General features: G+C 46.1%; 1 protein-coding gene across 1 annotated transcript in view; it reads right to left on the reverse strand.

Annotated features, from left to right (window-relative positions):
• rev3l (REV3 like, DNA directed polymerase zeta catalytic subunit) overlaps positions 1-27462 on the reverse strand; it is a 219476-nt gene that overhangs the window by 78378 nt on the left and 113636 nt on the right. The window contains exons 8-12 of the mRNA XM_033022004.1: positions 16603-16687; positions 16376-16512; positions 13129-13254; positions 11422-11668; positions 2574-2707 (exon numbers count right to left, since the gene is read on the reverse strand). Coding sequence (XP_032877895.1) covers positions 2574-2707; positions 11422-11668; positions 13129-13254; positions 16376-16512; positions 16603-16687 — 729 coding nt within the window. The remainder of the gene's footprint in view (positions 1-2573; positions 2708-11421; positions 11669-13128; positions 13255-16375; positions 16513-16602; positions 16688-27462) is intronic.

Consider the following 27462-nt stretch of genomic DNA (forward strand, 5'->3'; position numbering starts at 1 on the left):
CAGACTCACCACTCTGTGAGAAAAAGTGTTTCCTTGTCTCCGTTCTAAATGGCTTACTCCTTATTCTTAAACTGTGGCCCCTGGTTCTGGACTCCCCCAACATCGGGAACATGTTTCCTGCCTCCAGCATGTCCAAACCCTTAATAATCTTATATGTCTCAATAAGACCCGGGTTCAATCCTGACTATGGGTGTTGTGTGTGTGGAGTTTGCATGTTCTCCCTTTGACAGCGCGGGTTTCCTCCGGGTGCTCCAGTTTCCACAATTGGTTATGATATATACACACCATGTAAAAGTGGTGCAGTTGATGGAGCTGCTGCCTTAAAGCGCCAGAGACCAGAGTTCGGTCTTGACTACGGGTGCTATGTGTGTGGAGTTTGTACGTTCTCCCTGTGACCATGTGGATTTCCTCCCACATCCCAATGACGTGCAGGTTTGTGCAGAGGTTAACTGGCCTCTGAAATTGCCCCCAGTGTGTAGGACGTGGATGACAAAGTGGGAGAACATGGAACTAGTGTGAATAGGTGATCAATAGGTGGCATGGACTCAGTGGGCCAAAGAGCCTGTTTCGTTTCTGTATCTCTAAACTAAAATTCAACACAAAAATCATTGCCAAAGTTGTCTTTGATGAAACGTTGAAAAGAAAGGCATTCAAAGGGAGAGACAAGGACAGGAAAATGAGAATTCAGGAGTTGGTAAAATTAGAACGAGGGTCTTGATAAATAGCTATCTCAATCCTTAGTTTAGTTTAGTTTAGAGATACAGCGCGGAAACAGGCCCTTCGGCCGACTAGGTCCACGCCGACCAGCGATCCCCGCACATTTACACCATCCTACACCCACTAGGGACAATTTTTACATTTACCAAGCCAATTAACATACAAACCTGTACGTCTTTAGAGTGTGGGAAGAAACCGAAGATCCCGGAGAAAACCCACGCAGGTCACGGGGAGAACGTACAAACTCCGTACAGACAGCACCCGTAGTGGGGATCGAGCCCGGGTCTCCGGCGTTGCATTCGCTGTCAGGCAGCAACTCTACCCGCTGCACCACCGTGTTGAGACACCGATCTGAGATACTAAATTACCAATGAAGACGCTGGTGACACTGCAGTTGCAACTGTCGAGGCCACCGTCGGAACAAATTCTGAACATTTTTACTTTAAAACAAGATACTGTAACTTTTGAAAATTAGCCAACAATCAGGATCTTGGATCTGTGAGGTTAGCAAGTTGGAGTGCACTTAGGACTCGAGATTGGAATTTATTTTCCACATAGGTATGTAGATACAATAGTAGTGTTTAAGACGCTTTTAGATAGGCGTGGAGGGATATAGATCATGTGCAGGTAGATAAGAGTTGGTCTTGGCATCATGTTCAGCACAGACATTGTGCGCTGAAAGTCCTGTTCTTGTGCTGTTCTGTTCTATGTACATACTTTAGACTAGTGATACAGCTTGGAAACAGGCCCTTCGGCCCATGTAGTCTGCATCAATCAGCAATCATCCTGTACATTAGCAATCCTTCGCACTCGGGACAATTTACAGATGTCAATTAGATAGAAACATAGAAAATAGGTGCAGGAGTAGGCCATTCGGCCCTTCGAGCCTGCACCGCCATTCAATATGATCATGGCTGATCATCCAACTCAGTATCCTGTACCTGCCTTCTCTCCATACTTCCTGATCCCTTTAGCCACAAGGGCCACATCTAACTCCCTCTTAAATATGGCCAATGAACTGGCCTCAACTACCTTCTGTGGCAGAGTTCCAGAGATTCACCACTCTCTATGTGAAAAATGTTTTTCTCATCTCGGTCCTAAAGGATTTCCCCTTTATCCTTAAACTGTGACCCCTTGTCCTGGACTTCCCCAACATCGGGAACAATCTTCCTGCATCTAGCCTGTCCAACCCCTTAAGAATTTTGTAAGTTTCTATAAGATCCACCCTCAATCTTCTAAATTCTAGCGAGTACAAGCCGAGTCTATCCAGTCTTTCTTCATATGAAAGTCCTGACATCCCAGGAATCAGTCTGGTGAACCTTCTCTGTACTCCCTCTATGGCAAGAATGTCTTTCCTCAGATTTGGAGACCAAAACTGTACATAATACTCCAGGTGTGGTCTTACCAAGACCCTGTACAACTGCAGTAGAATCTCCCTGCTCCTATACTCAAATCCTTTTGCTATGAATGCTAAATTAACCTACAAACCTGCTCATCTTTGGAGTGTTGGGAGGAAACCAGAGGAGCCTGAGGAAACCCACGCAGGGAAAACATACAAACTCTGTACAGACAGCACCCAAGGTGAGGATTGAACGTTGTATGGGATCATCCAAAAATCAGTACCTCGTTCCTGCCTTCTCCCTCATATCCCTTGATTCATTTAACCCTAAGAGCTGTATCTAACTCTCTCATGAATACATCCGGTGAATTGGCCTGCTGTGGCAGAAAATGTACGTTAGTGTAGATGGTATCGCGTAGCCCAATGAATGAATAGCCAAAAGATTAAATGAACTTTGTGTCAGGCAAGGCTTCTTCAATACTCAAGGGGTAACAACACAGCCAAGAAAGTCACTTACCAGTGTTCTCATCTGCTGCTCCATCAAGCTGAGGAATAGAAAGATTAGCCATCATGTTCCCATTTCCTATCTGACCATCAGAGAACGCATTATCTTCCTCTGACGAGCAGTCACTTGCATTCTTTTCTGAAAATCTGAAAGATTTGTTATGCAATCACTCTGCATAAATATTCATAGGCTTCAAACATCTTTCAACACTAGCAGTGTTCGGCAAGATTGGAAAGCATGCTATACTTATGGTCCACTTACTGTGGAGACCAGTCAAACCAGAAAAATAAATGTAAACTTAGTCTCAACCCTTATCAGAGTAAAAACTGATCACGTTCTGTTACGTTCTGTAGGTCTTGCTATTGAGGGAGTGCAGCGTAGGTTTACAAGGTTAATTCCCGGGATAGCAGGACTGTCATATGCTGAGAGAGTGGAGCAGCTGGGCTTGTACACTCTGGAGTTTAGAAGGATGAGAGGATATCTCATTGAAACATATAAGATAGTTAAAGGGTTTGGACGCGCTAGAGGCAGGAAACATGTTCCTGATGTTGTGGGAGTCCAGAACCAGGGGCCACAGTTTAAGAATAAGGAGCATGCCATTTAGAACGGAGACGAGGAAACACTTTTTCTCACAGAGAGTGGTGAGTCTGCGGAATTCTCTGCCTCAGAGGGCGGTGGAGGCCGGTTCTCTGGATGCTTTCAAGAGAGAGCTAGATAGGGCACTTAAAAATAGCGGAGTCAGGGGATATGGGGAGAAGGCAGGAACGGGGTACAGATTGGGGATGATCTGCCATGATCCAATTGAATGGCTCGAAGGGCCGAATGGCCTACTCCTGCACCTATTGTCTAATGTATATTGTTTTTGTTATGGTTTTCTAGAATTTTCTTACAGCAACAGGATGTGAGAAGAATTATTGGACGCGTTACACCCTTCTGCATGACTTGATCAAGGCAACAGTGGAAAATGAATGGAACAGGGACTCTACTGTGGGGGAGGTCAAAGAGTGCAAGAAGCAATTATTTAGCTCAGGCAGAAGGAATGGCATCCACGGCCTTCGAGCAAATGGTTAAAGAAATTCAAAAATGTACAAAGATGGCAAAGATCTACAAATAAATACATTTAATGATCCTAAAACAAAGAAGGAAATTGAAAAGAGGAGGTAGACAAAAATGCTGGAGAACTCAGCAGGTGAGGCAGCATCTATGGAGCGAAGGAAATAGGCGACGTTTTGGGTCGAGACCCTTCGTCAGACTGATGTGAGAGTGTGTGTGGGGGGGGGGGGGGGGGGTGAGAAGAAGAAAGGAAGAGGCGGAGACATTGGGCTGAGGGAGAGCTGAGAAGGGGAGGAGAAAGCTGGGACTACCTGAAATTAGAGAAGTCAATGTTCATACCGCTGGGGTGTAAACTGCCCAAGTGAAATATGAGGTGCTGCTCCTCCAATTTACGGTGGTCTTCACTCTGGCCATGGAGGAGGCCCAGGACAGAAAGGTCGGATTCGGTATAGGAGAGGGAGTTGAAGTGCTGAGCCACCGGGAGATCAGGTAGGTTATTGCGAACCGAGCGGAGGTGTTCGGCGAAGCGATCGCCAAGCCTACGCTTGGTCTCACCGATGTAGAGCAGCTGACACCTAGAGCAGCGGATGCAATAGATGAGGTTGGAGGAGGTGCAGGTGAACCTCTGTCGCACCTGGGAAGACTGCTTGGGTCATTGAATGGAGTCAAGGGGGGAGGTAAAGCGACAAGTGTAGGAGCAGCACCTCATATTTCGCTTGGGCACTTTACACCCCAGCGGTATGAACATTGACTTCTCTAATTTCAGGTAGTCCTTGCTCTCTCCCTCTTTCTCCTCCCCTTCTCAGCTCTCCCTCAGCCCACTGTGTCCGCCTCTTCCTTTCTTCTTCCGCCCCCTCCCACCCTTACATCAGTCTGAAGAAGTGTCTCGACGCAAAACGTCGCCTATTTCCTTCGCTCCAAAGATGCTGTCTCACCCGCTGAGTTTCTCCAGCATTTTTGTCTACCTTCGATTTTCCAGCAACTGCAGTTCCTTCTCAAACAAAAGAAATTGAAAATATATGTTAGGTGGTTTGGCAGATGAACTTTATCTGAATTGAAAGGCAATTAATTAATCTCTCAATCTCTCTCTCACTCTCATCTTGTTTGTTTCTATGTCTGTGATTCTGTATGTCTGTCATTGTGTGTGTCTGTCCATGTGATCCTGAAATTACTCACAATTGGCCTGTGGTGTGGTGTATCAAGTTTCATTCAGATTGATGGTATATTTTACAAGTTATTCACATTTTAAACTTTACAAAATCCAGTTTGAGAAAAATCACTTGAACTTGCAGTGGCAGTTAGCCGCTATGACTTCATAATGGGATCTCATTTACATAAAATAAAAAACATCAGCTTCCCCCTCACAATTACGTCAAGGAGGGTAGAGAGGGGAGAGGCATTATGGAGGGAGGGAGGGAGTGACTGAGGGTAGGGGAAAGGAGAGGGAGGGTGAGGTGAGGGAGGGATTGGGGAGGGGAAGAAGAGAGGGGAAACATAGAAACATAGACAATAGGTGCGGGAGTAGGCCATTCGGCCCTTCGAGCCTGCACCGCAATTCGATATGATCATGGCTGATCATCCAACTCAGTATCCCATCCCTGCCTTCTCTCCATACCCCCTGATCCCTTTAGCCACAAGGGCCACATCTGACTCCCTTTTAAATATAGCCAATGAACTGGCCTCAACTACCTTCTGTGGCAGAGAATTCCACAGATTCACCACTCTCTGTGTAAAAAAGATGAGGATGAGGAAAGAAGATGGAGGATGAAGAGGAGGGGAGGGAGTGCTGGGGGATGAGGGGAAATGAACCGCACCTGCGCAGTTGAGGGCTATGGGTGAGTGGTGGAATATTGCGTTGGGGGAACGGGTTGCATTAGGGGAACGGGTGAGTGGTGGAATATTGCGTTGGGGAAGGGGTTGCGTTGGGGGGGGGGGAGGGGGGACCAGGCCTCCCGTGTGACTAGAACCCAACGGGTCCCACTTAGTCTAGTATATATTACTAAAACTCTCAACTTGTTTGTCTGTCTGAAAGAAGAGGGAGGGTGAAGAAAAGGGGGAGGATGAATGGGAATGGAGGATAGGGGTAGGAAGATGGAGGGCGAGGCACACATGGGGAGGGTTGCCGTGACTCTCGTCACAACGGGTATCCGTCAGCCACGCCGACGAGTGGTGGAATATTGCCTTCGGGACCGGCCCTTACATGTGACAAGGACCCAACGGGTCCCACTTGATCTAGTTTATTTTAAAAGCAAGGAATCACATGAAATATCAGCTGATATGTTTAGGGAAGGATGTGGGATGGATAGACACAGAGTGCTGGAGTAACTCAGCGGGTCAGGCAGCAACTCTGGAGAAAATTAGGTGACATTTCGGGCCGGAACCTGTTGGATGAACATCTTAAACAACATTTGAGGAGCTGAGAGACATATGTTCCTATTTTTCTGATCAGTTGCCTATTCCTAGCATCCCTGGCTGACAAGGGGAAATCAGGGACAGTATAAAAATAAAAGAGAAGAAGTATAACATAGCAAAGATGAGCAGGAAGCCAGAGGATTGGGAAACTTTTGAAGAGCAACAGAAAACCAAAAAGGCAATACGGGGAAAAAAGATGAGGTACGAAGGTAAGCTAGCCAAGAATATAAAGCAGGATAGTAAAAGCATCTTTAGGTAAGTGAAGAGGAAAAAAATAAAAACCCAAACAGTAGCCTAGATATAGGGTGCAAGTTCAATCAAGAGTTAAAATTGGCATGTTGCAAAGGTAATGCTACGGTGGTTATGGGAGATTTCAACATGCAGGTAGACTGGGAAAATCAGGTTGGTACTGGACCCCAAGAAAGGGAGTTTGTGGAGTGCCTCCGTGATGGATTCTTAGAGCAGCTTGTAATGGAGCCGACCAGGGAGAAGGCAATTCTGGATTTAGTGTTGTGTAATGAACCGGATTTGATAAGGGAACTTGAGGTAAAGGAGCCATTAGGGAGTAGTGACCATAACATGAAAAGTTTTAATCTATAATTTGAGAGGGAGAAGGGTAAATCGGAGGTATCAGTGTTACAATTGATAAAGGGGACTATGGAGCCATGAGGGAGGAGCTGGTCAAAGTTGACTGGAAAGATACCTTCTTAACAGGGATGACAGTGGAACAACAATGGCAGGTATTTCTGGGAATAATACAGAAGGTGCAGGATCAGTTCATTCCAAAGAGGAAGAAATATTCCAAGGGGAGTAAGGGGTGACCGTGGCTGACAAAGGAAGTCAAGGACTGTCTAAAAATAAAAGAGAAGAAATATAACATAGTAAAGATGAGCGGGAAGCCAGAGTATAGGGAAACTTCAAAGAGCAACAGAAAACTAAAAAGGCAATACAGGGAGAAAAGATGAGGTACGGAGGTAAGCTAGCCAAGAATATAAAGCAGGATAGTAAAAGCTTCTTTAGGTATGTGAAGAGGAAAAAATTAGTTAAGACCAAAGTTGGACCCTTGAAGACTGAAACAGGTGAATTTATTATGGGGAACAAAGAAATGGCAAATTAGTTGAACAGGTACTTTGGATCCGTCTTCACTAAGGAGGACACAAACAATCTCCCTGATGTACTAGTGGCCAGAGGATCTGAGGTGACGGAGGAACTGAAGGATATTCACATTAGGCAGGAAATGGTGTTGGATAGACTGATGGGACTGAAGGCTGATAAATCCCCAGGGCCTGATGGTCTGCATCCCAGGGTACTTAAGGGAAGTGGCTCTAGAAATCGTGGATGCATTGGTGATAATTTTCCAATGTTCTATAGACTCAGGATCAGTTCCTGTGGATTGGAGGGTAGCTAATGTTATCCCACTTTTTAAGAAAAGCGGGAGAGAGAAAACAAGGAATTATAGACCAGTTAGCCTGACATCGGTGGTGGGGAAGATGCTGGAGTCAATCATAAAAGATGAAATAGCGGCACATTTGGATAGCAGTAACAGGATCGGTCCGAGTCAGCATGGATTTACGAAGGGGAAACCATGCTTGACTAATCTTCTGGAATTTTTTGAGGATGTAACTAGGAAAATGGACAAGGGAGAGCCAGTGGATGTAGTGTACCTGGACTTTCAGAAAGCATTTGATAAGGTCCCACATAGGAGATTAGTGGGCAAAATTAGAGCACATGGTATTGGGGGTAGAGTGCTGACATGGATAGAGAATTGGTTGGCAGACAGGAAACAAAGAGTAGGGATTAACGGGTCCCTTTCAGAATGGCAGGCAGTGACTAGTGGGGTACCGCAAGGCTCGGTGCTGGGACCACAGCTATTTACAATATACATTAATGATTTAGATGAAGGGATTCAAAGTAACATTAGCAAATTTGCAGATGACACAAAGCTGGGTGGCAGTGTGAACTGTGAGGAGGATGCTATGAGGATGCAGGGTGACTTGGACAGGTTGGGTGAGTGGGCAGATGCATGGCAGATGCAGTTTAATGTGTATAAATGTGAGGTTATCCACTTTGGTGGCAAAAACAGGAAGGCAGATTAATATCTAAATGGTGTCAAGTTGGGAAAAGGGGAAGTACAACGGGATCTGGGGGTCCTTGTTCATCAGTCACTGAAAGTAAGCATGCACGTACAGCAGGCAGTGAAGAAAGCGTGTTGACCTTCATAACAAGAGGAGTTGAGTATAGGAGCAAAGAGGTCCTTCTACAGTTGTACAGGGCCCTAGTGAGACCACACCTGGAGTATTGTATGCAGTTTTGGTCTCCCAATTTGAGGAAGGACATTCTTGCTTTTGAGGGAGTGCAGCGTAGGTTCACAAGGTTAATTCCCGGGATGGCGGGACTGTCATATGTTGATTGAATGGAGCGGCTAGGCTCATATACTCTGGAATTTAGAAGGATGAGAGGGAATCTTATTGAAACATATAATATTATTAAGGGTTTGGACACGCTAGGCGCAGGAAACACGTTCCCGATGTTGGAGGAGTCCAGAACCAGGGGCCACAGTTTAAGAATAAGGGGTAAGCCATTTAGAATGGAGATGAGGAAAAACTTTTTCACACAGAGGGTTGTGAATCTGTGGAATTCTCTGCCTCAGAAGGCAGTGGAGGCCAATTCTCTGGATGCTTTCAAGAGAGAGTTGGATAGAGCTCGTAAAGATAGTGGAGTCAAGGGATATGGGGAAAAGGCAGGAATGGGGTACTGATTGGGGATGATCAGCCATGATCACAGTGAATGATGGCGCTGGCTCGAAGGGCCGAATGGCCTACTCCTGCACCTATTGTCTATTTACAGTATTAAATACTGTAGGAATGGGTGCAAGGAATAGGCACATGACCAGAAAAATAGGAACTCATGTCTCTCGGCTCCACAAATTAACACCGACTAGGTGTATTGGCTCACTTATCTTTTGATACACATACAGCAAAAAGAGATACTTTTATGTAAAATTGAGCTAGCATCTATGGCTTTTTGGGAGAAACCTGTTATGTTAAGTATTACTTTGATTTGCAACTAATCCCACACGTGGAGTAACTTTAACATGACATTTTCTTGTCCTAAAATTCATGAACGAGGAGCAGTTGAGAGCACGGAATGAGAGACAGGGAAGGGCGGAAACGTCTAAAGGTTGAGGGAACGGAGTGGAAAGAGATTTGGATTAATGGGAAAATGGAAAGGGAAAATCTGAACAGTTATGGTGAGAAAGCAATCTGAATATTGAAACAAGGAAAAGGGGATGGTTAAATGAGCTATTCGCCATGAGGTTAAAGGGCCTGTCCCATTGTACGAGGTAATTCAAGAGCTCTCCCGAGTTTAAAAACAATCAAATTTGTGGTAAGTACGTAGAATGTACGTAGCGGCTATGTTGGAGCTCGTGAATGTCTCGTAGCGGCTCGTAATGCTAACGGCAGGTACTCGGGAAACGCGGTAACTCGTGAAATTTTTTCAGCACTGTGAAAAATGTCCACGAGAGCCCCGAGTACCTACGAACGGCTATTACCGTAATTCTCCGAGTTCGAATCATGGGAAACTCGGGAGAACTTGAATTACCTCGTACAGTGGGACAGGCCTTGATCCAGACATACTTTGACAAGGTCCAGTACAGGTCAGCTATTCATATGCTGCGGCCTACAACATCGGGAAGCCGCGGTCTCTGGTAAGGAGGTGGCCGATTCGGGACTCCGGGCCGCGGGGTGTGCTTAACCTGTCCCGACGTCGGCGTTCCGACCATCCCGACCAGAGGGCTTGAACATCAGGCGGTCCATAGTGGCGACTACGGAGGGTCAGGGCCATGACCACGGGTGGACAAGGGAGGAGGAGGAGGAGGACTGTGTGTGAACTGTATTGCCTTCCACCACAGTGAAGACAGCTGTGGTGGATGTCTGTGTTGAATGATGTTGTGTATTGGTCCTTTTTTAATTGTAACTCTGCATGGTCAATTACATTTCACTGCACCTTATGGTGCATGTGACAAATACATTTGAACTTGAAAGTAAACTTCATATCCTCCCACGGCAGCTTCAACTAATTTTGAATGGATGCTTGCATAAGTAACAGTGACTAGGGAACAAAAATCCACTGCATGTGCTGGAATTCTGAAATAAAAACAAAATATGCAGGAAAATACTCAACAGGTCCAGAAGCATCTAAAGAGAAAGAAACAGAATTAATGTTTACTGATCTTTCACAATGATATTGCAAAAATCCTTTGTGTTTGATAACATAACATATTATAGGGAAAGGAACCTGCTGCCCTTGCCAGGCCTGGCATTTAAGGGCCTGTTCCACTTGGCCATGTTTTTGGCGACTGTCGGCATCATTGACTGGCGTATCAGGCCACCAAACAATTTGCGGCATGATGACGTATTGATGCGCAGTGTTTTTTCAAAATTGGATGATCAGCCATGATCACATTGAATGGCGGTGCAGGTTCGAAGGGCCGAATGGCCTATTTTCTATGTTTCTATGTTTCAAGTGTCGCAACTTTTTTTGGTTGCCGTTGGATTTTGAAATGCTCAAAATCCTTTGGCGACCCTGATATGGCAATGGCAGTCGCCGGAAAAATCCACCAAGTGGGACAACAGGCCACTCCAGAAACTCTGTTCAGGGGGATTTAGGAATGGATGATAAAAGTTGGCCTTGGTAGCAAGGTCTTCCACATGTCATGAACAACTCAAGTAGTAAAACAATGAAAAACATGAAATGCTTAATTACTGAACTGATGCAAAAAAATAATATCACTGTGCACATGTGACAAAAAAGCACCTTTGAAATCAAATCACAGAAAGTACTGGTGGAAACAAAGTGTTCCACATGCTGGTTAATACCAAAGCCTGGCTCAGAGTGCTAGAGTAACTTGTGGGTTATGCAGCATCTCGCGAGAAAAAGGATGGGTGGTGTTGATGGTTGCAGTCTGAAGAAGTGTTCTCCGTTTCGACGCCGGAGCTCCGATCATCCCCGCGAGAGGGCCTGAAACAGCAGCAGATGCGGAGGGCCCAGAAGGCCTCGACCAAGGGTGAACAAAGAGGAAGATGACTGAACTTTATTGCATTCCCTCACAGTGGGAAACGTCGATTCTGCTGTGTGGGGATGTTCATGTCAAATTCTATCGTGTATTGTGTTCTTTTTTATTCATATGGCTGTATGGTAATTCAAATCTCACTGTACCAATTGGTGCATGTGACAATAAATGTAACTGAACTCTTGAAGAAGGGTTCCAACCCATCCTCTTCTCCAGAGATGCTTCCTGACCCGCCGAGTTACTCTGGCACTTTGTGTCTATCTTTGCTATTCACAGAAAGTACTACGTGTGCCCAATGCTCCATGTCATTAAATTCCATACCTCATTTTCCTAACACTATCCAGAAGATCGCCATCCCATCGCTGAGACATGATTAAACTAAGTTCCAACTCTTCTTTCTGAACTTCCGGTTCATTTTCTTCATCGTCGCTGTTCTGCTGGCAGCTGTGGTTTCCTGAAGATTGCGGCTGTGACGACTTACCCGACACAAACTGGGCTCTGGCAATGCCATACTCATCGTCCTCCAGCCCAGCTAACAGGTGAACCATTGCCTGGTCCTGACTGGTATCTATTGGAATAACCAACGTTGAAGATGAGTTTGGATGGAAGCAACAAATATAAATACAATACTGATGGTGCAGCAGTGCAATTCTCACACGATGCACTTTATTTATCTTTAAATCTGAAAATACCACATGGAAACAGGCCATTGGGCCCACCGAGTCCATGCTGACTATCGTTCACCCGTTCACACCGAAGAAGGGTCTTGACCCAAAACATCACCCATCCCTTCTCTCCAGAGATGCTGCCTGTCCTGCTGAGTAACTCCAACGTGTTGTGTCTACCCATTCACACTAGTTCTGTTATCCCACTTTCTAATCCACCCCCTTCACAATAACACTTGGCACCATGTGCCAACACCTGGTCCGTAGCCTACCATGCCTTTGGTGATCCAAGACAATAGACAATAGGTGCAGGAGTAGGCCATTCGGCCCTTCAAGCCAGCACCGCCTTTCAATGTGATCATGGCTGATCATCCACAATCAGTACCCCGTTCCTGCCCGCTCCCCATATCCCCTGACTCTGCTATTTTGAAGAGCCCTATCTAGCTCCTCGTCTCCGTTCTAAATAGCTTACTCCTTATTCTTAAAATTTCTGGCAGCATCCTGTCGAATTTCCTCCGTAGCACAATGTCAACTTTTCTTTATATACACATTCAGTCTAGGACACTCATCGATATTAACTGGTGGGTGTTGAATTAAACCGATTGGCATAATAGCTTCCAATGTTGTCAGATAGTCACACAGACACTTCAGCCTAACATGGCCATGCCGACCAACATGCCCCATCTTAGCTGGTCCCATTGTTTAGCCCATATCCCTCTCGACCTTTCCTAAACATGCACCTGTGCAAATAACTTCAATGTTTAAGAAACATTGAAAATAGGTGCAGGAGAAGGCCATTCGGCCCTTCGAGCCAGCACCGTCATTCATTGTGATCATGGCTGATCATCCCCTATCAATAACCCGTGCCTGCCTTCTCCCCATATCCCTAGGCTCCACTAGCCCCGAGAGCTCTATCTAACTCTCTCTTAAACCCATCCAGTGATTTGGCCTCCACTGCCCTCTGTGGCAGGGAATTCCACAAATTCACAACTCTCAGGGTGAAAAAGTTTTTTCTCACCTCAGTCTTAAATGACCTCCCCTTTATTCTAAGACGGTGGCCCCTGGTTCTGGACTCGCCCAACATTGGGAACATTGGGAAGAAGGAACTGCAGATGCTGGTAAAATCGAAGGTAGATACAAAATGCTGGAGAAACTCAGCGGGTGAGGCAGCATCTATGGAGAGAAGGAATAGGCGACGTTTCGGGTCGAGACCCAAGGGCCTCGACCCGATACGTTGCCTATTCCTTCTCCCCATAGATGCTGCCTCACCCACTGCCCCACCCGCTGCGTTTCTCCAGCGTTTTGTATCTACCTTCAAATAACTTCAGTGATATAAAATAAATGTTGAACCTTACATACTCACTGAGAATTGGATTCTGAATCAACCTCTGCGAGGAGGGATGGAATGTCTGGCTGTTGTCCATTATATTTAGAATAGTTTCTTCATCAACGATGGCTTCTTCAGTCTCTGCGTCTCCTTGGCTCACTCCTTCAATTGAGGGGATGAAGGTGGGGTGGGAAGACATTCAATTTTTATTTTGAAATGCCAAAGCACAAAGGTGCAACTTATGAAAAGACGTCCAATAAATCAATTCCTTTGATTTCAAGTCATTCTCGTGCTGAAGATTTTAACTTGCATAACTTAGAATATAGAACAGGCCCTCTGGCCCAAAATGGCTGTGCCGAACATGATGCCAAGACCGAGTCTTATCTACCTGCACATAACCCATATCCCTCCGTATCCATGTGCATAACCCAGAAGTCTTAAATATAGAAACATAGAAAATAGGTGCAGGAGTAGCCCATTCAGCCCTTCGAGGCAGCACCGCCATTCAATATGATCATGGCTGATCATCCAGAATCAGTACCTTGTTCCTGCTTTCCCCCTATATCCCTTGATTGCTTTAGTCCTATTTAACTCTCTCTTGAATGAATCCAGTGAAGTGGCCTCCACTGCCCTCTGTGCTGCCTGACCCGCTGAGTTATTCCAGCACTCTGTGAAACGTCACCTATCCATGTTCTCCACAGATGCTGCCTGACCCACTGAGTTACTCCAGCACTTTGTGTTTTACTCAAAGCCCACGACTGATTGCCTTCCATTGTATTCAGTCTTCAGCGACCACTGTTGAGTAAATTAACTTGCATATTGTCTGAAACAAGTGCTGTGTTCCCAAGTTTCGCCACTTATCAGAACTAGGACAGGTCCAAGTTATGTACTTGGCCTTTGGATGAGGGATCAAAGAAAGTGATCTTGAAAGGCATTACATTATAAAATAGATCAGGCATCGTGGTTCTGAACAGCCCAGCACCACAGGCCACGGCCTCAGAATAAAAGGACATACGTTTAGAAAGGAGATGAGGAGGAATTTCTTCAGCCAGAGGGTGGTGAATCTGTGGAATTCATTGCCACAGACGGCTGTGGAGGCCAAGTCAATGGATATTTTTAAGGCAGAGATTGACAGATTTTTGATTAGTATCAGGGATTATGAGGCGAAGGCAGGAGAATGGGATTGAGGGGGAAATATAGATCAGTCATGATTGAATGGAGAAGTAGACTTGATGAGCTGAATGGCCCAATTCTGCTCCTAGAACTTATGAACAGTCCTTCCCTAAACTAGGGCACTTTCCAATTCACAGCTACCCCATTGCAGACATTGGACTTTGCTACAATGCTATATTCTGCACTCTGTATCTACCCCTTGGCTCAACTTATTGTACTCGAGTTTGACCTGATTGTATTTATGTATAGTGTTATCTGATCTGTTTGGATAGACAATAGACAATAGGTACAGGAGTAGGCCATTCGGCCCTTCGAGCCAGCACCGCCATTCAATGTGATCATGGCTGATCATCCCCAATCAGTACCCCGTTCCTGCCTTCTCCCCATATCCCCTGACTCCGCTATCGTTAAGAGCCCTATCTAGCTCTCTCTTGAAAGCATCCAGAGAACCTGCCTCCACCGCCCTCTGAGGCAGAGAATTCCACACACTCACCACTCTCTGTGAGAAAAAGTGTTTCCTCAAAATGGCTTACTCCTTATTCTTAAACTGTGGCCCCTGGTTCTGGAGTCCCCCAACACCGGGAACATGTTTCCTGCCTCTAGCGTGTCCAAACCCTTAATAATCTTATAGGTTTCAATAAGATATCCTCTCATCCTTGGCATCAGCATTATCATCCATCAATCCATCATAGACAGGCAGAACTTTCCCAGGGGGGATCATGTCCAACACTAGAGGCATAGCTATATGGTGAGAGGGGGAAAGTTTAATGGAAGTGTGAGGGGCAAGTTTTCTTTTACATAGAGGGCGGCGGGGACCTGGAAGGCATTGCCAGAGGTGTCAGCGGAGGCAGGTATGATAGTGGCGTTTGAGGCTTTTGGATACGCACATGAAAATGCAGCGAATAGAGGGATATAAATCACACGCAAGCAGATGAGAACGGTTCATCTAGACATATTCAGCATAAACATTATGAGCTGAAGTGGTCATTATTGCGCTGTACTGGTTTTAATTTGAAAATAAAATTTATTATCCACCAATAAAATTGTGAACTATTTTAGAGCTACTGCAATGAAACTGGCCTTTCAACTCACCCAGTCCACGCTGACCAGCAATCACCTCCAACACGAACACTAACGCTATCCTACGCACTTGGGTCAATTTACAATTTTACCGAAGACAATTACCCTAGTAACCTTTTAAGTCAATTAACCTACAAAAAGTCTTTGGAGAGTGGGAGGAAACCAGAGCACCCAGAGAAAACCCACACGGTCACGGGGAGAACGTACACACAGACACCACCAGTAGTGAGGATCCAACCCGGGTCTCTGGCGCTGTAAGTCAGCAACTCTACCACTGTGCCGCCCATTATTAACGGAATTTATTAATCAAATAAACATAATGTATATGGCATTATACATGCCGGATGGCATAACCAGGAGGGAGCTGGAGATGTGAGGAACAAAGACCGCTAGGGTGAACCAGGATAATGTCTCCAGCACATTCAAGGTTGGCTGCAGGAGGCGCCCCCGGGACATATATGAGGGGAGGAGAGGGGAGGGGAGGGGAGGGGAGAGGAGGGGAGGGGAGGGGAGGGGAGAGGAGGGGAGAGGAGGGGAGAGGAGGGGAGGGGAGAGGAGACAGAAGTCGTTTCACGGGAACTGCTCCAGTACATCGAGCGCACGGGTCGATCTGACTTTGGACTTTAGATAATGGTGCCAAAAATTGCAGGGCCAGTATGTTATTATATGTGACAAGAATGTCACTGTGCAGTTCCATACGTGATGACTAAAGCTCCATTGAACCATTGGTGAAGCATAAAGAACGAAAGCGTGAGAAAAAGTTATTTTTGACCAGAGAGGTTGAAAGAAAATGTTAGTTAAAAATATAAGTTACAGACTTTGCAACAAATAATGTTTACGAAAGAACTGCAGATGCGGGAAAAGTCGAAGGTAGACAAAAATGCTGGAGAAACTCAGCGGGTGATGCAGCGAAGGAATGGGACCTATTCCTTCGCTCCATAGATGCTGCCTCACCCGCTGAGTTTCTCCAGCATTTTTGCCTACTTGCAATAAATAATGATCCGTAGTCTTACCAAACATGGCCTCATACCTTGCTTATCGTTGTGTATCTCGACCAAGTTGGCAGGTGTACAGTACATGGCTTCAGGTGATAATGCATCCGTATGCAAGGTCAAGTTTGAAGGGAGCGTTTCAAATTCTTCACTTTCCATAGACTGCGACAAATACCTGGTTTTAAAGAGCAAAAAAGATAGCGAGTTTTAAGACATTGACCAAAGTGTTGAGAATACCATAAATGAGGAAAAAAAAGCTGCTTACACAGAATAGTTATTCTGTTGTAAAATATCCTTTATTCTACGTTGGAAGATCCTTTCGCTCTCTGTTACATGTACAGATCCACGATCTACAAACATAAAATGATTAACACCATGAGAACATCTAATACAAGTAGATAGACACATCTTCGGTTTAAATCAGCATCTGCAGTTCCTTCCGACAAATATAATGCATGGAACTAAATATAGCTGGAAGTCCCTCTGGCAATACCCATGAAACTATTCATCCTCTTCACCTACGAGGCTGCACGTGCAGTATTGTGCTCGGTTTTGGTCACCCTTCTATAGGATGTTGCAACGAGTGCAGAGAAGATTTATGAAGATGCTGCCAGGACTCGAGGTATGGGGCAGGCTATGACTTTATTCCTTGGAGGTTGAGGAGTGACAATAGACAATAGACAATAGGTGCAGGAGTAGGCCATTCGGCTCTTCGAGCCAGCACCGCCATTCAATGTGATCATGGCTGATCATCCCCAATCAGTACCCCGTTCCTGCCTTCTCCCCATATCCCCTGACTCCGCTATCTTTAAGAGCCCTATCTAGCTCTCTCTTGAAAGTACCCAGAGAACCGGCCTCCACTGGCCTCTAAGGCAGAGAATTCCACAGACTCACAACTCTCTGTGAGAAAAAGCATTTCCTCGTCTCCGTTCTAAGTGGCTTATCTCTTATTCTTAAACTGTGGCCCCTGGTTCTGGACTCCCCCAACATCGGGAACACGTTTCCTGCCTCTAGCATGTCCAAGCACTTAACAATCTTACATGTTTCAATAAGATCACCTCTCATCCTTCTAAACTCCAGAGTGTACAAGCCCAGCCGCTCCATTCTCTCAGCATATGACAGTCCCGCCATCCCAGGAATTAACCTTGTGAACCTACGCTGCACTCCCTCAATAGCAAGAATGTCCTTCCTCCAATTAGGGGACCAAAACTGCACACAATACTCCAGGTGTGGTCTCACTACAACTGTACAACTGCAGAAGGACCTCTTTGCTCCTATACTCGACTCCTCTTGTTAAAAAGGCCAACATGCCATTAGCTTTCTTCACTGCCTGCTGTACCTGCATGCTTACTTTCATTGACTGATGAACAAGGATCCCGCAGATCCCGTTGTACTTCCCCTTTTCCCAACTTGACGCCATTTAGATAGTAATCTGCATTCCTGTTTTTGATACCAAAGTGGATAACCTCACATTTATCCACATTAAACTTCATCTGCCATGCATCTGCCCACTCCCCCAACCTGTCCAAGTCACCCTGCATTCTCATAGCATCTTATTTTATAGGAGTGTATAAAATCCATGAGGGGTATAGATAGGGTGAATGCACACTTTTACCCAGGGGATCAAGAACCAGAGGATGCAGTTATAAGATGAGAAGTGAAAGATTTAACAGGAACCTAAGGGGCAACTGGGCGGTACAAGGGCTCAGCCGGTAGACAGCGTCAGAGACCCGAGTTTGATTCTGTGTGGAGCTTGCATGTTCACCCTGAGACCGCGTGGGTTTCCTCAGGGTGCTCCGGTTTCCTCCCACATCCTGAAGATGTGAGGGTTTGTGGGTTAAATGCCCAGAGTGTGTAGAGAGTGGTCGAGAAAGTGAGTCAATATAGAACGAGTGTGAACGAGTGATCGATGGTTGACTGGACTCGGTGGTTCGCATGTTATATCTTTCAATCAATCAACCTTTTTCACTCGGAGGGTGGTAGGTGTATGGAACGAGTTGCCAGAGCAGGTAGAGGCGGGTGCGATAACAGCATTTAAAATACTATTTGGACAGGTACATGGATAGGAAAGGTTTAGACATATATGGGCCAAACGTAGGTAAATGGGACTAGCTTAGTTCCGCATGCTGGCCCGCAAGGACGGGTTGGGCCAAGGGGCCTGTTTCTGTGCTCGAAGGGCCGAATGGCCTATTCCAGCACCTATTGTCTATTGTCTATCACTCTCCTTGCAATTCTAGAACCATCAACGTGGTTTACTCAAAACAGCTTCCTCAGTTCAGGATTAATGAAAGACAGGAGGCACTGCAGCTCCTAGGTTCGATTCCTCTGACCACTCCCCTAGAGGGCAGCGCCAGAGCCGGTTTCCATCCTGACCTCAATGTCTGTATGGAGTCTGCACGTTCTGTGACCTTGTGGGTTTCCTCCAGTTGCTCCGGTTTCCTCCCACACTCCAAAGATGTGCAGGTTTGAAGGTTAATTGGTCAGAATAATTGCTCTTAGCGTGCAAAGGAAGTGGGTGAGAAAGTGGGATAATGTAGAACTAGTAGCCCCGCGCCGTCCGGTGAGGGCGGACGGCGCGGGGCTGAGACACTCCCATGCGGGCGCTCCTGTGGGGGCAGCCCGGTGCGGGGCTGAGACGCTGCCGTGTGGGTGGCCTGGCTACCGGCTGGAAGGCGCTCCGGTGAGGGCGGACCGGCTCCCGGCTGGAAGGCGCTCCTGTGGTGGCAGCCCGGTGCGGGGCTGAGACGCTGCCGTGTAGGACGGCCCGGTGCGGGGCGGAGACGGTGCTCCGGTGGCTGAGGCGGCGGCGACCTGAATCCGGGGCTCGGCCGCGGGCCAGTGGATGACAATGTTGGGAGCTCGCAGGTCACAGGCTGGTGCCTGTTTTCCGGAGCTCCCGTGGCAACAGACTGCGTCCGCTGGACTGGAGGGCGGCAGCTTCGACCACCCCTGGGCCGCGGAGCTTGAACCGCGGGACTGACTTACCATCGCCCGGTGGGGTATCGCCTCGGCGCAGAGGGAGAAGAGGAGGGAAGAGACAGTAACTCTAAGACTTTTGCCTCCATCACAGTGAGGAGGTGTTTGGTGAACTCACTGTGGTGGATGTTAATTTGTGTTTATTGTGTGTTGTTATTATTACATGTATGGCTGCAGGCAACAGCATTTCGTTCAGACCGAAAGGTCTGAATGACAAATAAAGAATTCAATTCAATTCAATTCAATTCAATAGTGTGAACGGGTGATCAATGGTCGGTGTGGACTCGGTGGGCCAAAGGTGTAGGAAAGAAATAACTGCAGAAGCTGGTTTAAATTGACCGTTAAAGAGACCGTTCCCTCTGAAACTCCCTGGTCAATTCGTCCCTTCCCACCCAAACCACCCCCTCCCCAGGTACTTTCCCCTGCAACCGCAGGAGATGCAACACCTGTCCCTTTACCTCCCCCCTCGACTCCATCCAAGGACCCAAACAGTCTTTCCAGGTGAGGCAGAGGTTCACTTGCACCTCCTCCAACCTCATCTACTGTATCCGCTGCTCCAGGTGTCAACTTCTCTACATCAGCGAGACCAAGCGCAGGCTCGGCGATCGTTTCGCTGAACACCTCCGCTCAGTCTGTCTTAACCTACCTGATCTCCCGGTGGCTCATGACTTCAACTCCCCCTCCCATTCCCAATCTGGCCTCCTCCATTGTCAGTGAAGCCCAGCGCAAATTGGAGGAACAGCACCTCATATTTCGCTTGGGTAGTTTACAACCCAGCGGTATGAACATTGACTTCACTAACTTCTGATAGTCCTTGCTTTCCCTCTCTCTCTCCGTCCCTTTCCCAGTTCTCCCATTAGTCTGACTGTCTCCAACTGCATTCTATCTTTGTCCAGCCCCCTCCCCTGACATCAGTCTGAAGAAGGGTCTCGACCCGAAACGTCACCCATTCCTTCTCCAATGTTGCTGCATTTTGTGTCTACCTTCGGTGGGCCAAAGGGCCTGTTGCTATGCTGCAGCTTTCAATTCCATTTACATGCCGGGTATTAAGTTAACTGGCTACTTTAAATTGTCTCAAGTATTGTTGGGTAAGTAAGAGATTCATGGAGTATTAACAGGATGAGAGAGAGAGAGAGAAGAGGTGGTTTACAGGGAAATACAGGCAAATGGAATGAATGAGATTGTTCTGGGAGGTGGCATTGTTTCAACAGGTTGAACTGCCTTTCAATTCACTAGGAATATATATTAAGACGTTAATGAAGCTTTCGCTGTAGCTGTAACAGCATATTCTGCAGAAACAAAGAACTGCGGATGCTGGTCTACACCAAAGATAGACACAGAGTGCTGGAGTCATTCAGCGGGTCAGGCAGCATCTCTGGAGAACATGGATGGGTGATGTTTCAGGGGCCCTTGTGCAGACTGAGGAACTGACACACCAGGTCTGACCTGTTGAGTTACTCCAGCACCTTTGTTGTCAGGTACGTGGACCTGCATCGCCGAGGCATTAAGATGAGGAGTGGGGAAGTCATGTTACATTTGTACAAGTAATTGATGTGGCATCCCTGCGAGTGTTGTGTGGAGTTCTAGTCACCAAGCTATGGGAAGGATATGATTGTTAGGGTGCAGAAAAGCCACAGGGTTGCCCTAATGCAGGAAGGAAAGGGTGCACAGCTGCTCTTCATTAAGCCTGGATTAAGGAGCATTAGTTACAATCAGAGGTTGGACAGACTTGGATTGTTTTCTCTGGAACATGGAGGTTGAAGAGAGACCAGGTAGAGTATATAAAATTACAAGAAGCAGCGATAGGGATCTTGGAGGAGGTTGATGCGTCGGTTGGTGATCGTTGTGGGTGCCGGCTGTCGAGGACAGGCCACGTGGGAGTCGGAGGATGCGCCGCTGGGAACAAAGGGGGACCCGATGTGGGGGAACTGCCATGAAGGGGAGGGGGAAAGAAAACCTGGCGCGGGATACTTTGTTGACGCAGTTTATGTGGCGATTCCTTGTATACCTTGGTTATACAAAACACAGAATGTGACTTGTTACAATAAAGCATTCATTCACTCATTCAAAAGATTCACAGGAATAGTTTATTGCCTGGACTGGAGGCCTTGAGTTACAAAGAGAGATGAGATAGATTGCGACTGATTTTACTCTAGGCTGAAGGGTGACCGTAGAGGCTTATACAACCATGAGAGGTAGAGATTGGGGGCTCATATTGTCCACCTCCCCGTGGTGAACCCTATCAACTGACCTCAGTCGGGCGAATGACAACAAACAGAGACAGCAGCAGCAGCGGCGCAGCTTGGCGCCAACCCGGAGCATGCATCCTTTTTAGGGCGGGCACCTACGGATGTCGAGCCGGCTGGCATCACCCTGCTGCGGACTTCTGCTGCCTCAAACGCAAGAAGAAGAAGAAGAAGAAGAGGCAGAGATAAGGGAAATAGACTCCCTCTCCTGGCAAAAAGACTAAGACTAGAGGGCTAGAAGACTATAGGTTTTAGCTGTGAATGGGAAAGATTTAAGGGGCTGGCCCTCTGTACGAGCTCATTCAAGAGCTCTCCCGAGTTTAAAAAAAAATCAAACTCGTGGTCAGCACGTAGAATGTACGTAGCAGGTACGTCGGAACTTGGGACGTCTCTTAGCAGCGCGTAACGCTAACGACAGGTACCCGGGAAACGTGGTAAGCTCGTGAAGACTTGTGAAAATTTTTCAACATGTTGAAAAATGTCCACGAGAGCCCCGAGTACCTACAAATGGTTATTACCGTAAATTCTCCGAGTTCAAATCAGGGGAAACTCGGGGGAACTCTTGAATTAGCTCGTACAGTGAGACAGCCCCTTTAGAGATCTGAGGGGTAATTTATTTTTCCATAAACACATGGTGGGTATACAGAAAGAGCTGCCAGAGGTGGTCGTAGAGGCAAGTACAATTATAACATTTGTACTGGTACATGGTTAGGAAAGTATTTAGAGGGATATGAGCCAAATACAAGAAATTGGGCTCAGTGCTTCTTAAGTAAACGTGGGTGCGTTGGGCCACCGAGCACGTTCTCATGTAGTATAACTATGACCTTTCATTTCACACGCTGTTCCCTGATAGCCAGCCAATCTTCTACCCACACCAACACAGACTATCGGTTCTTATTGCATGCAATAACCTTCAGACAGACATAGAATAATAGAGCACAGGAACAGGCCATTCAGCACACAATGTCTGTACCGGTGGCAACGTCTGTGTCAACCACAATGCTAATCTAAACTAATCTCATCTGCCTGTGCAAAGTACACAAATCACTATTCGTCCCTTCCCACCCAAACCACTTTCTCTTGCAACCGCAGGAAATGCTACACTTGTCGCTTTACCTCCTCCCTTGACTCCATCCAAGGACCCAAGCAGTCTTTCAAGGTAAGGCAGAGGTTCACCGGCACCTCCTCCAACCTCATCTATTGGATCCGCTGCTCTAGGTAACATTTCGGCAACATTTCGGGCTGAACCCCTTCTTCAGACCCGAAACGTTGCCTATGTCCTTCGCTCCATAGATGCTGCCGCACCCGCTGAGTTTCTCCAGCACTTTTGTCTATCTTCGATTTTCCAGCATCTGCATTTCCTTCTTGAACACTTATGAACAGTAAACAGACATAGTCAACTAATTTATCTGAGATCTTTGAAAAAGTAACGTGATGTGGAGAAAGGATCGTTGATGCATCTACTGTATAAGCATACAGTGCCCTCCATAATATTTGGGACAAAGACCCATCATTTTTTAATCTGCCTCTGTACTCCACAGTTTCAGATTTGTAATAGAAAAAAATCACATGTGGTTAAAGTGCACATTGTCAGATTTTAATAAAGGCCATTTTTATACATTTTGGTTTCATCATGTAGAAATTACAGCAGTGTTTATACATAGTCCCCCCATTTCAGGGCACCATAATGTTTGAGACACAGCAATATCATGTACATGAAAGTAATCATGTTTAGTATTTTGTTGCATATCTTTTGCTTGAAGTCTGCGATTCATGGACATCACCAGTGGCTGGGTGTCTTCTCTGGTGATGCTCTGCCAGGCCTGTATTGCAGCCATCTTCAGCTTATGCTTGTTTTGGGGGCTAGTCCCCTTCAGTTTTCTCTTCAGCATGTAAAAGGCATGCTCAATTGGGTTCAGATCGGGTGATTGACTTGGCCACTCAAGAATTGACCATTTTTTAGCTTTGAAAAACTCCTTTGTTGCTTTAGCAGTATGTTTGGGATCATTGTCTTGCTGTAGAATGAACCGCCGGCCAATTAGTTTTGAGGCGTTTCTTTGAACTTGGGCAGATAGGATGTGTCTATATACTTCAGAATTCATTATGCTACTACCATCAGCAGTTGTATCATCAATGAAGATAAGTGAGCCTTCAGTAGCCATACTTGCCCAGGCCATAACACCCCCACCGCCATGTTTCACAGATGAGGAGGTATGCTTTGGATCTTGGGCAGTTCCTTCTCTCCTCCATACTTTGCTCTTGCCATCACTCTGATATAAGTTAATCTTCATCTCATCTGTCCACAAGACCTTTTTCCTGGCCATTCTATTTTTGCGGCTAACCAGTGGTTTGCATCTTGCAGTGTAGCCTCTGTATTTCTGTTCATGAAGTTCATGTGGACAGTGGTCATTGACAAATCCACACCTGACCTAAAGAGTGTTTCTGATCTGCCGGACAGGTGTTTGGGGATTTTTCTTTATTATAGAGAGAATTCTTCTGTCTTCAGCTGTGGAGGTCTTCCTTGGTCTGCCAGTCCCTTTGCGATTAAGAAGCTCACCAGTGCTCTCTTTCTGCTTACTGATGTTCCAAACAGTTGATGTTGGTAAGCCTAAGGTTTGGCTGATGTCTTAAACAGTTTTATTCTTGTTTCTCAGTCTCATAATGACTTCTTTGACTTTGATTGGCACAACTTTGGTCCTCATGTTGATAAACAGTAATAAAAGTTTCCAAAGGTGATGGAAAGACTGGAGGAAAGACTAGGTGCTGAGAGCTCTCTTATACCTGCATTAAGGAGGCAATTAAACACACCTGAGCAACAATGCCTGTGAAGCCATGTGTCCCAAACATTATGGTGCCCTGAAATGGGGGGGACTATGTATAAACACTGCTGTAATTTCTACATGGTGAAACCATAATGTATAAAAATGGCCTTTATTAAATGCTGACAATGTGCACTTTAACCAGAGGCAAATAAATAAATGATGGGTCTTTGTCCCAAACACTGTAGATAAGGTAAACAGTCAGCATCTTTTTCTCAGGATGCGGCACAGTGGCTTAGCAGTAGAGGTGCTGACTTACAGTGCCAGACACCCAACATCAATCCTGACTACGGGTGCTGTCTGTGCGGAGTTTGTAAGCTCTCTCCGTCACCAAGTGGGTTTTCTCCGGGTGAGAGTGTCAGTATAAGGGGATCGCTGGTCGGTGCGGACTCGGTGGCGAGAGGCCTGTTTCTGCACTGTATCTCCAGAGACAGCAAGGATTTCTTCTTTACATTGATACTGTGGCGTCAGCTGATGGTCAGACCACTTACGGACGAGCCCTCGTCAGTGGTTACGAGGGCTGTCACGTGACAGCCACAGTTGTTGTGTACAGCCCACCTAACAGTAGTAGTGGAGTTGGGGATGGCATCAAACAGGAAATTAGAAATGCGTGCAACAAAGGCAAAACAGTTATAATGGGTGACTTCAATCTACATATAGATTGGGTGCATCAAATTGGCTGGGGTGCTGAGGAAGAGGATTTCTTGGAATGTATGCGGGATAGTTTTCTAAACCAACATGTAGAGGAACCGACGAGAGAGCAGGCTATTCTAGACTGGGTATTGAGTAATAAGGAAGGGTTAGTTAGCAGTTTTGTTGTGCGTGGCCCCTTGGGCAAGAGTGACCATAATATGTTGAGTTCTTCATTAGGATGCAGAGTGACATTGTTAATTCAGAAACAAGGATTCTGAACTTAAAGAAGGGTAACTTTGAGGGTATGAGACGTGAATTGGCCAAGATTGACTGGCAATTGATTCTTAAAGGGTTGACGGTGGATATGCAATGGAAGGCATTTAAAGACTGCATGGATGAACTACAACAATTGTTCATCCTAGTTTGGCAAAAGAATAAATCAGGGAAGGTGGTGCATCCGTGGATAACAAGGGAAATCAGGGATAGTATCAAAACAAAAGATGAAGCGTACAAATTAGCCAGAAAAAGCAGCCTACCAGCGGACTGGGAGAAATTCAGTCCAGCAGAGGAGGACAAAGGGCTTAATTAGGAAAGAGAAAATAGATTATGAAAGAAAACAGGCAGGGAACATAAAAACTGACGGCAAAAGTTTTTATAGATACGCGAAGAGAAAGAGATTAGTTAAAACAAATGTAGGTCCCTTGCAGTCAGAAACGGGTGAGTTGATCATGGGGAACAAGGACATGGCAGACCAATTGAATAACTACTTTGGTTCCGTCTTCACTAAGGAAGACATAAATAATTTGCCGGAAATAGCAGGGGACCGCGGGTCAAATGAGATGGAGGAACTGAGTGAAATCCAGGTTAGCCGGGAAGTGGTATTAGGTACATTGAATGGATTAAAGGCCGATAAATCCCCAGGGCCAGATAGGCTGCAACCAGAGTACTTAAGGAAGTAGCCCCAGAAATAGTGGATCCATTAGTGATAATTTTTCAAAACTCTTTAGATTCTGGAATAGTTCCTGAGGATTGGAGGGTAGCTAATGTAACCCCACTTTTTAAAAAGGGAGGGAGAGAGAAAACGGGGAATTACAGACCAGTTAGTCTAACATCGGTAGTGGGTAAACTGCTAGAGTCAGTTATTAAAGATGGGATAGCAGCACATTTGGAAAGTGGTGAAATCATTGGACAAAGTCAGCATGGATTTACGAAAGGTAAATCATGTCTGACGAATCTTATAGAATTTTTCGAGGATGTAACTAGTAGAGTGGATAAGGGAGAACCAGTGGATGGATGTGTTATATCTGGACTTTCAGAAGGCTTTCGACAAGGTCCCACATAAGAGATTAGTATACAAACTTAAAGCACACGGTATTGGGGGTTCAGTATTGATGTGGATAGAGAACTGGCTGGCAGACAGGAAGCAAAGAGTAGGAGTAAACGGGTCCTTTTCACAATGGCAGGCAGTAACTAGTGGGGTACCGCAAGGCTCAGTGCTGGGACCCCAGCTATTTACAATATATATTAATGATTTGGACGAGGGAATTGAATGCAACATCTCCAAGTTTGCGGATTACACTAAGCTGGGGGGCAGTGTTAGCTGTGAGGAGGATGCTAGGAGGCTGCAAGGTGACTTGGATAGGCTGGGTGAGTGGGCAAATGCATGGCAGATGCAGTATAATGTGGATAAATGTGAGGTTATCCACTTTGGTGGCAAAAACAGGAAAGTAGACTATTATCTAAATGGTGACCGATTAGGAAAAGGGGAGATGCAACGAGACCTGGATGTCATGGTACACCAGTCATTGAAAGTAGGCATGCAGGTGCAGCAGGCAGTGAAGAAAGGGAATGGTATGTTAGCATTCATAGCAAAAGGATTTGAGTATAGGAACAGGGAGGTTCTATTGCAGTTGTACAGGGTCTTGGTGAGACCACACCTGGAGTATTGTGTACAGTTTTGGTCTCCAAATCTGAGGAAAGACATTCTTGCCATAGAGGGAGTACAGAGAAGGTTCACCAGACTGATTCCTGGGATGAGGAAGATATGAAGAAAGACTGGATAGACTCGGCTTGTACTCGCTAGAATTTAGAAGATTGAGGGGGGATCTTATAGAAACGTGCAAAATTCTTAAGGGGTTGGACAGGCTAGATGCAGGAAGATTGTTCCCGATGTTGGGGAAGTCCAGGACAAGGGGTCACAGTTTAAGGATTAAGGGGAAATCCTTTAGGACCGAGATGAGAAAAACATTTTTCACACAGAGAGTGGTGAATCTCTGGAACTCTCTGCCACATAAGGTAGTTGAGGCCAGTTCATTGGCTATACTTAAGAGGGAGTTAGATGTGGCCCTTGTGGCTAAAGGGATCAAGGGGTATGGAGAGAAGGCAGGTACAGGATACTGAGTTGGATGATCAGCCATGATCATATTAAATGGCGGTGCAGGCTCAAAGGGC

The sequence above is a fragment of the Amblyraja radiata genome, chromosome 5 (assembly GCF_010909765.2).
Source record: "Amblyraja radiata isolate CabotCenter1 chromosome 5, sAmbRad1.1.pri, whole genome shotgun sequence".
NCBI classification, from domain to species: domain Eukaryota; kingdom Metazoa; phylum Chordata; class Chondrichthyes; order Rajiformes; family Rajidae; genus Amblyraja; species Amblyraja radiata.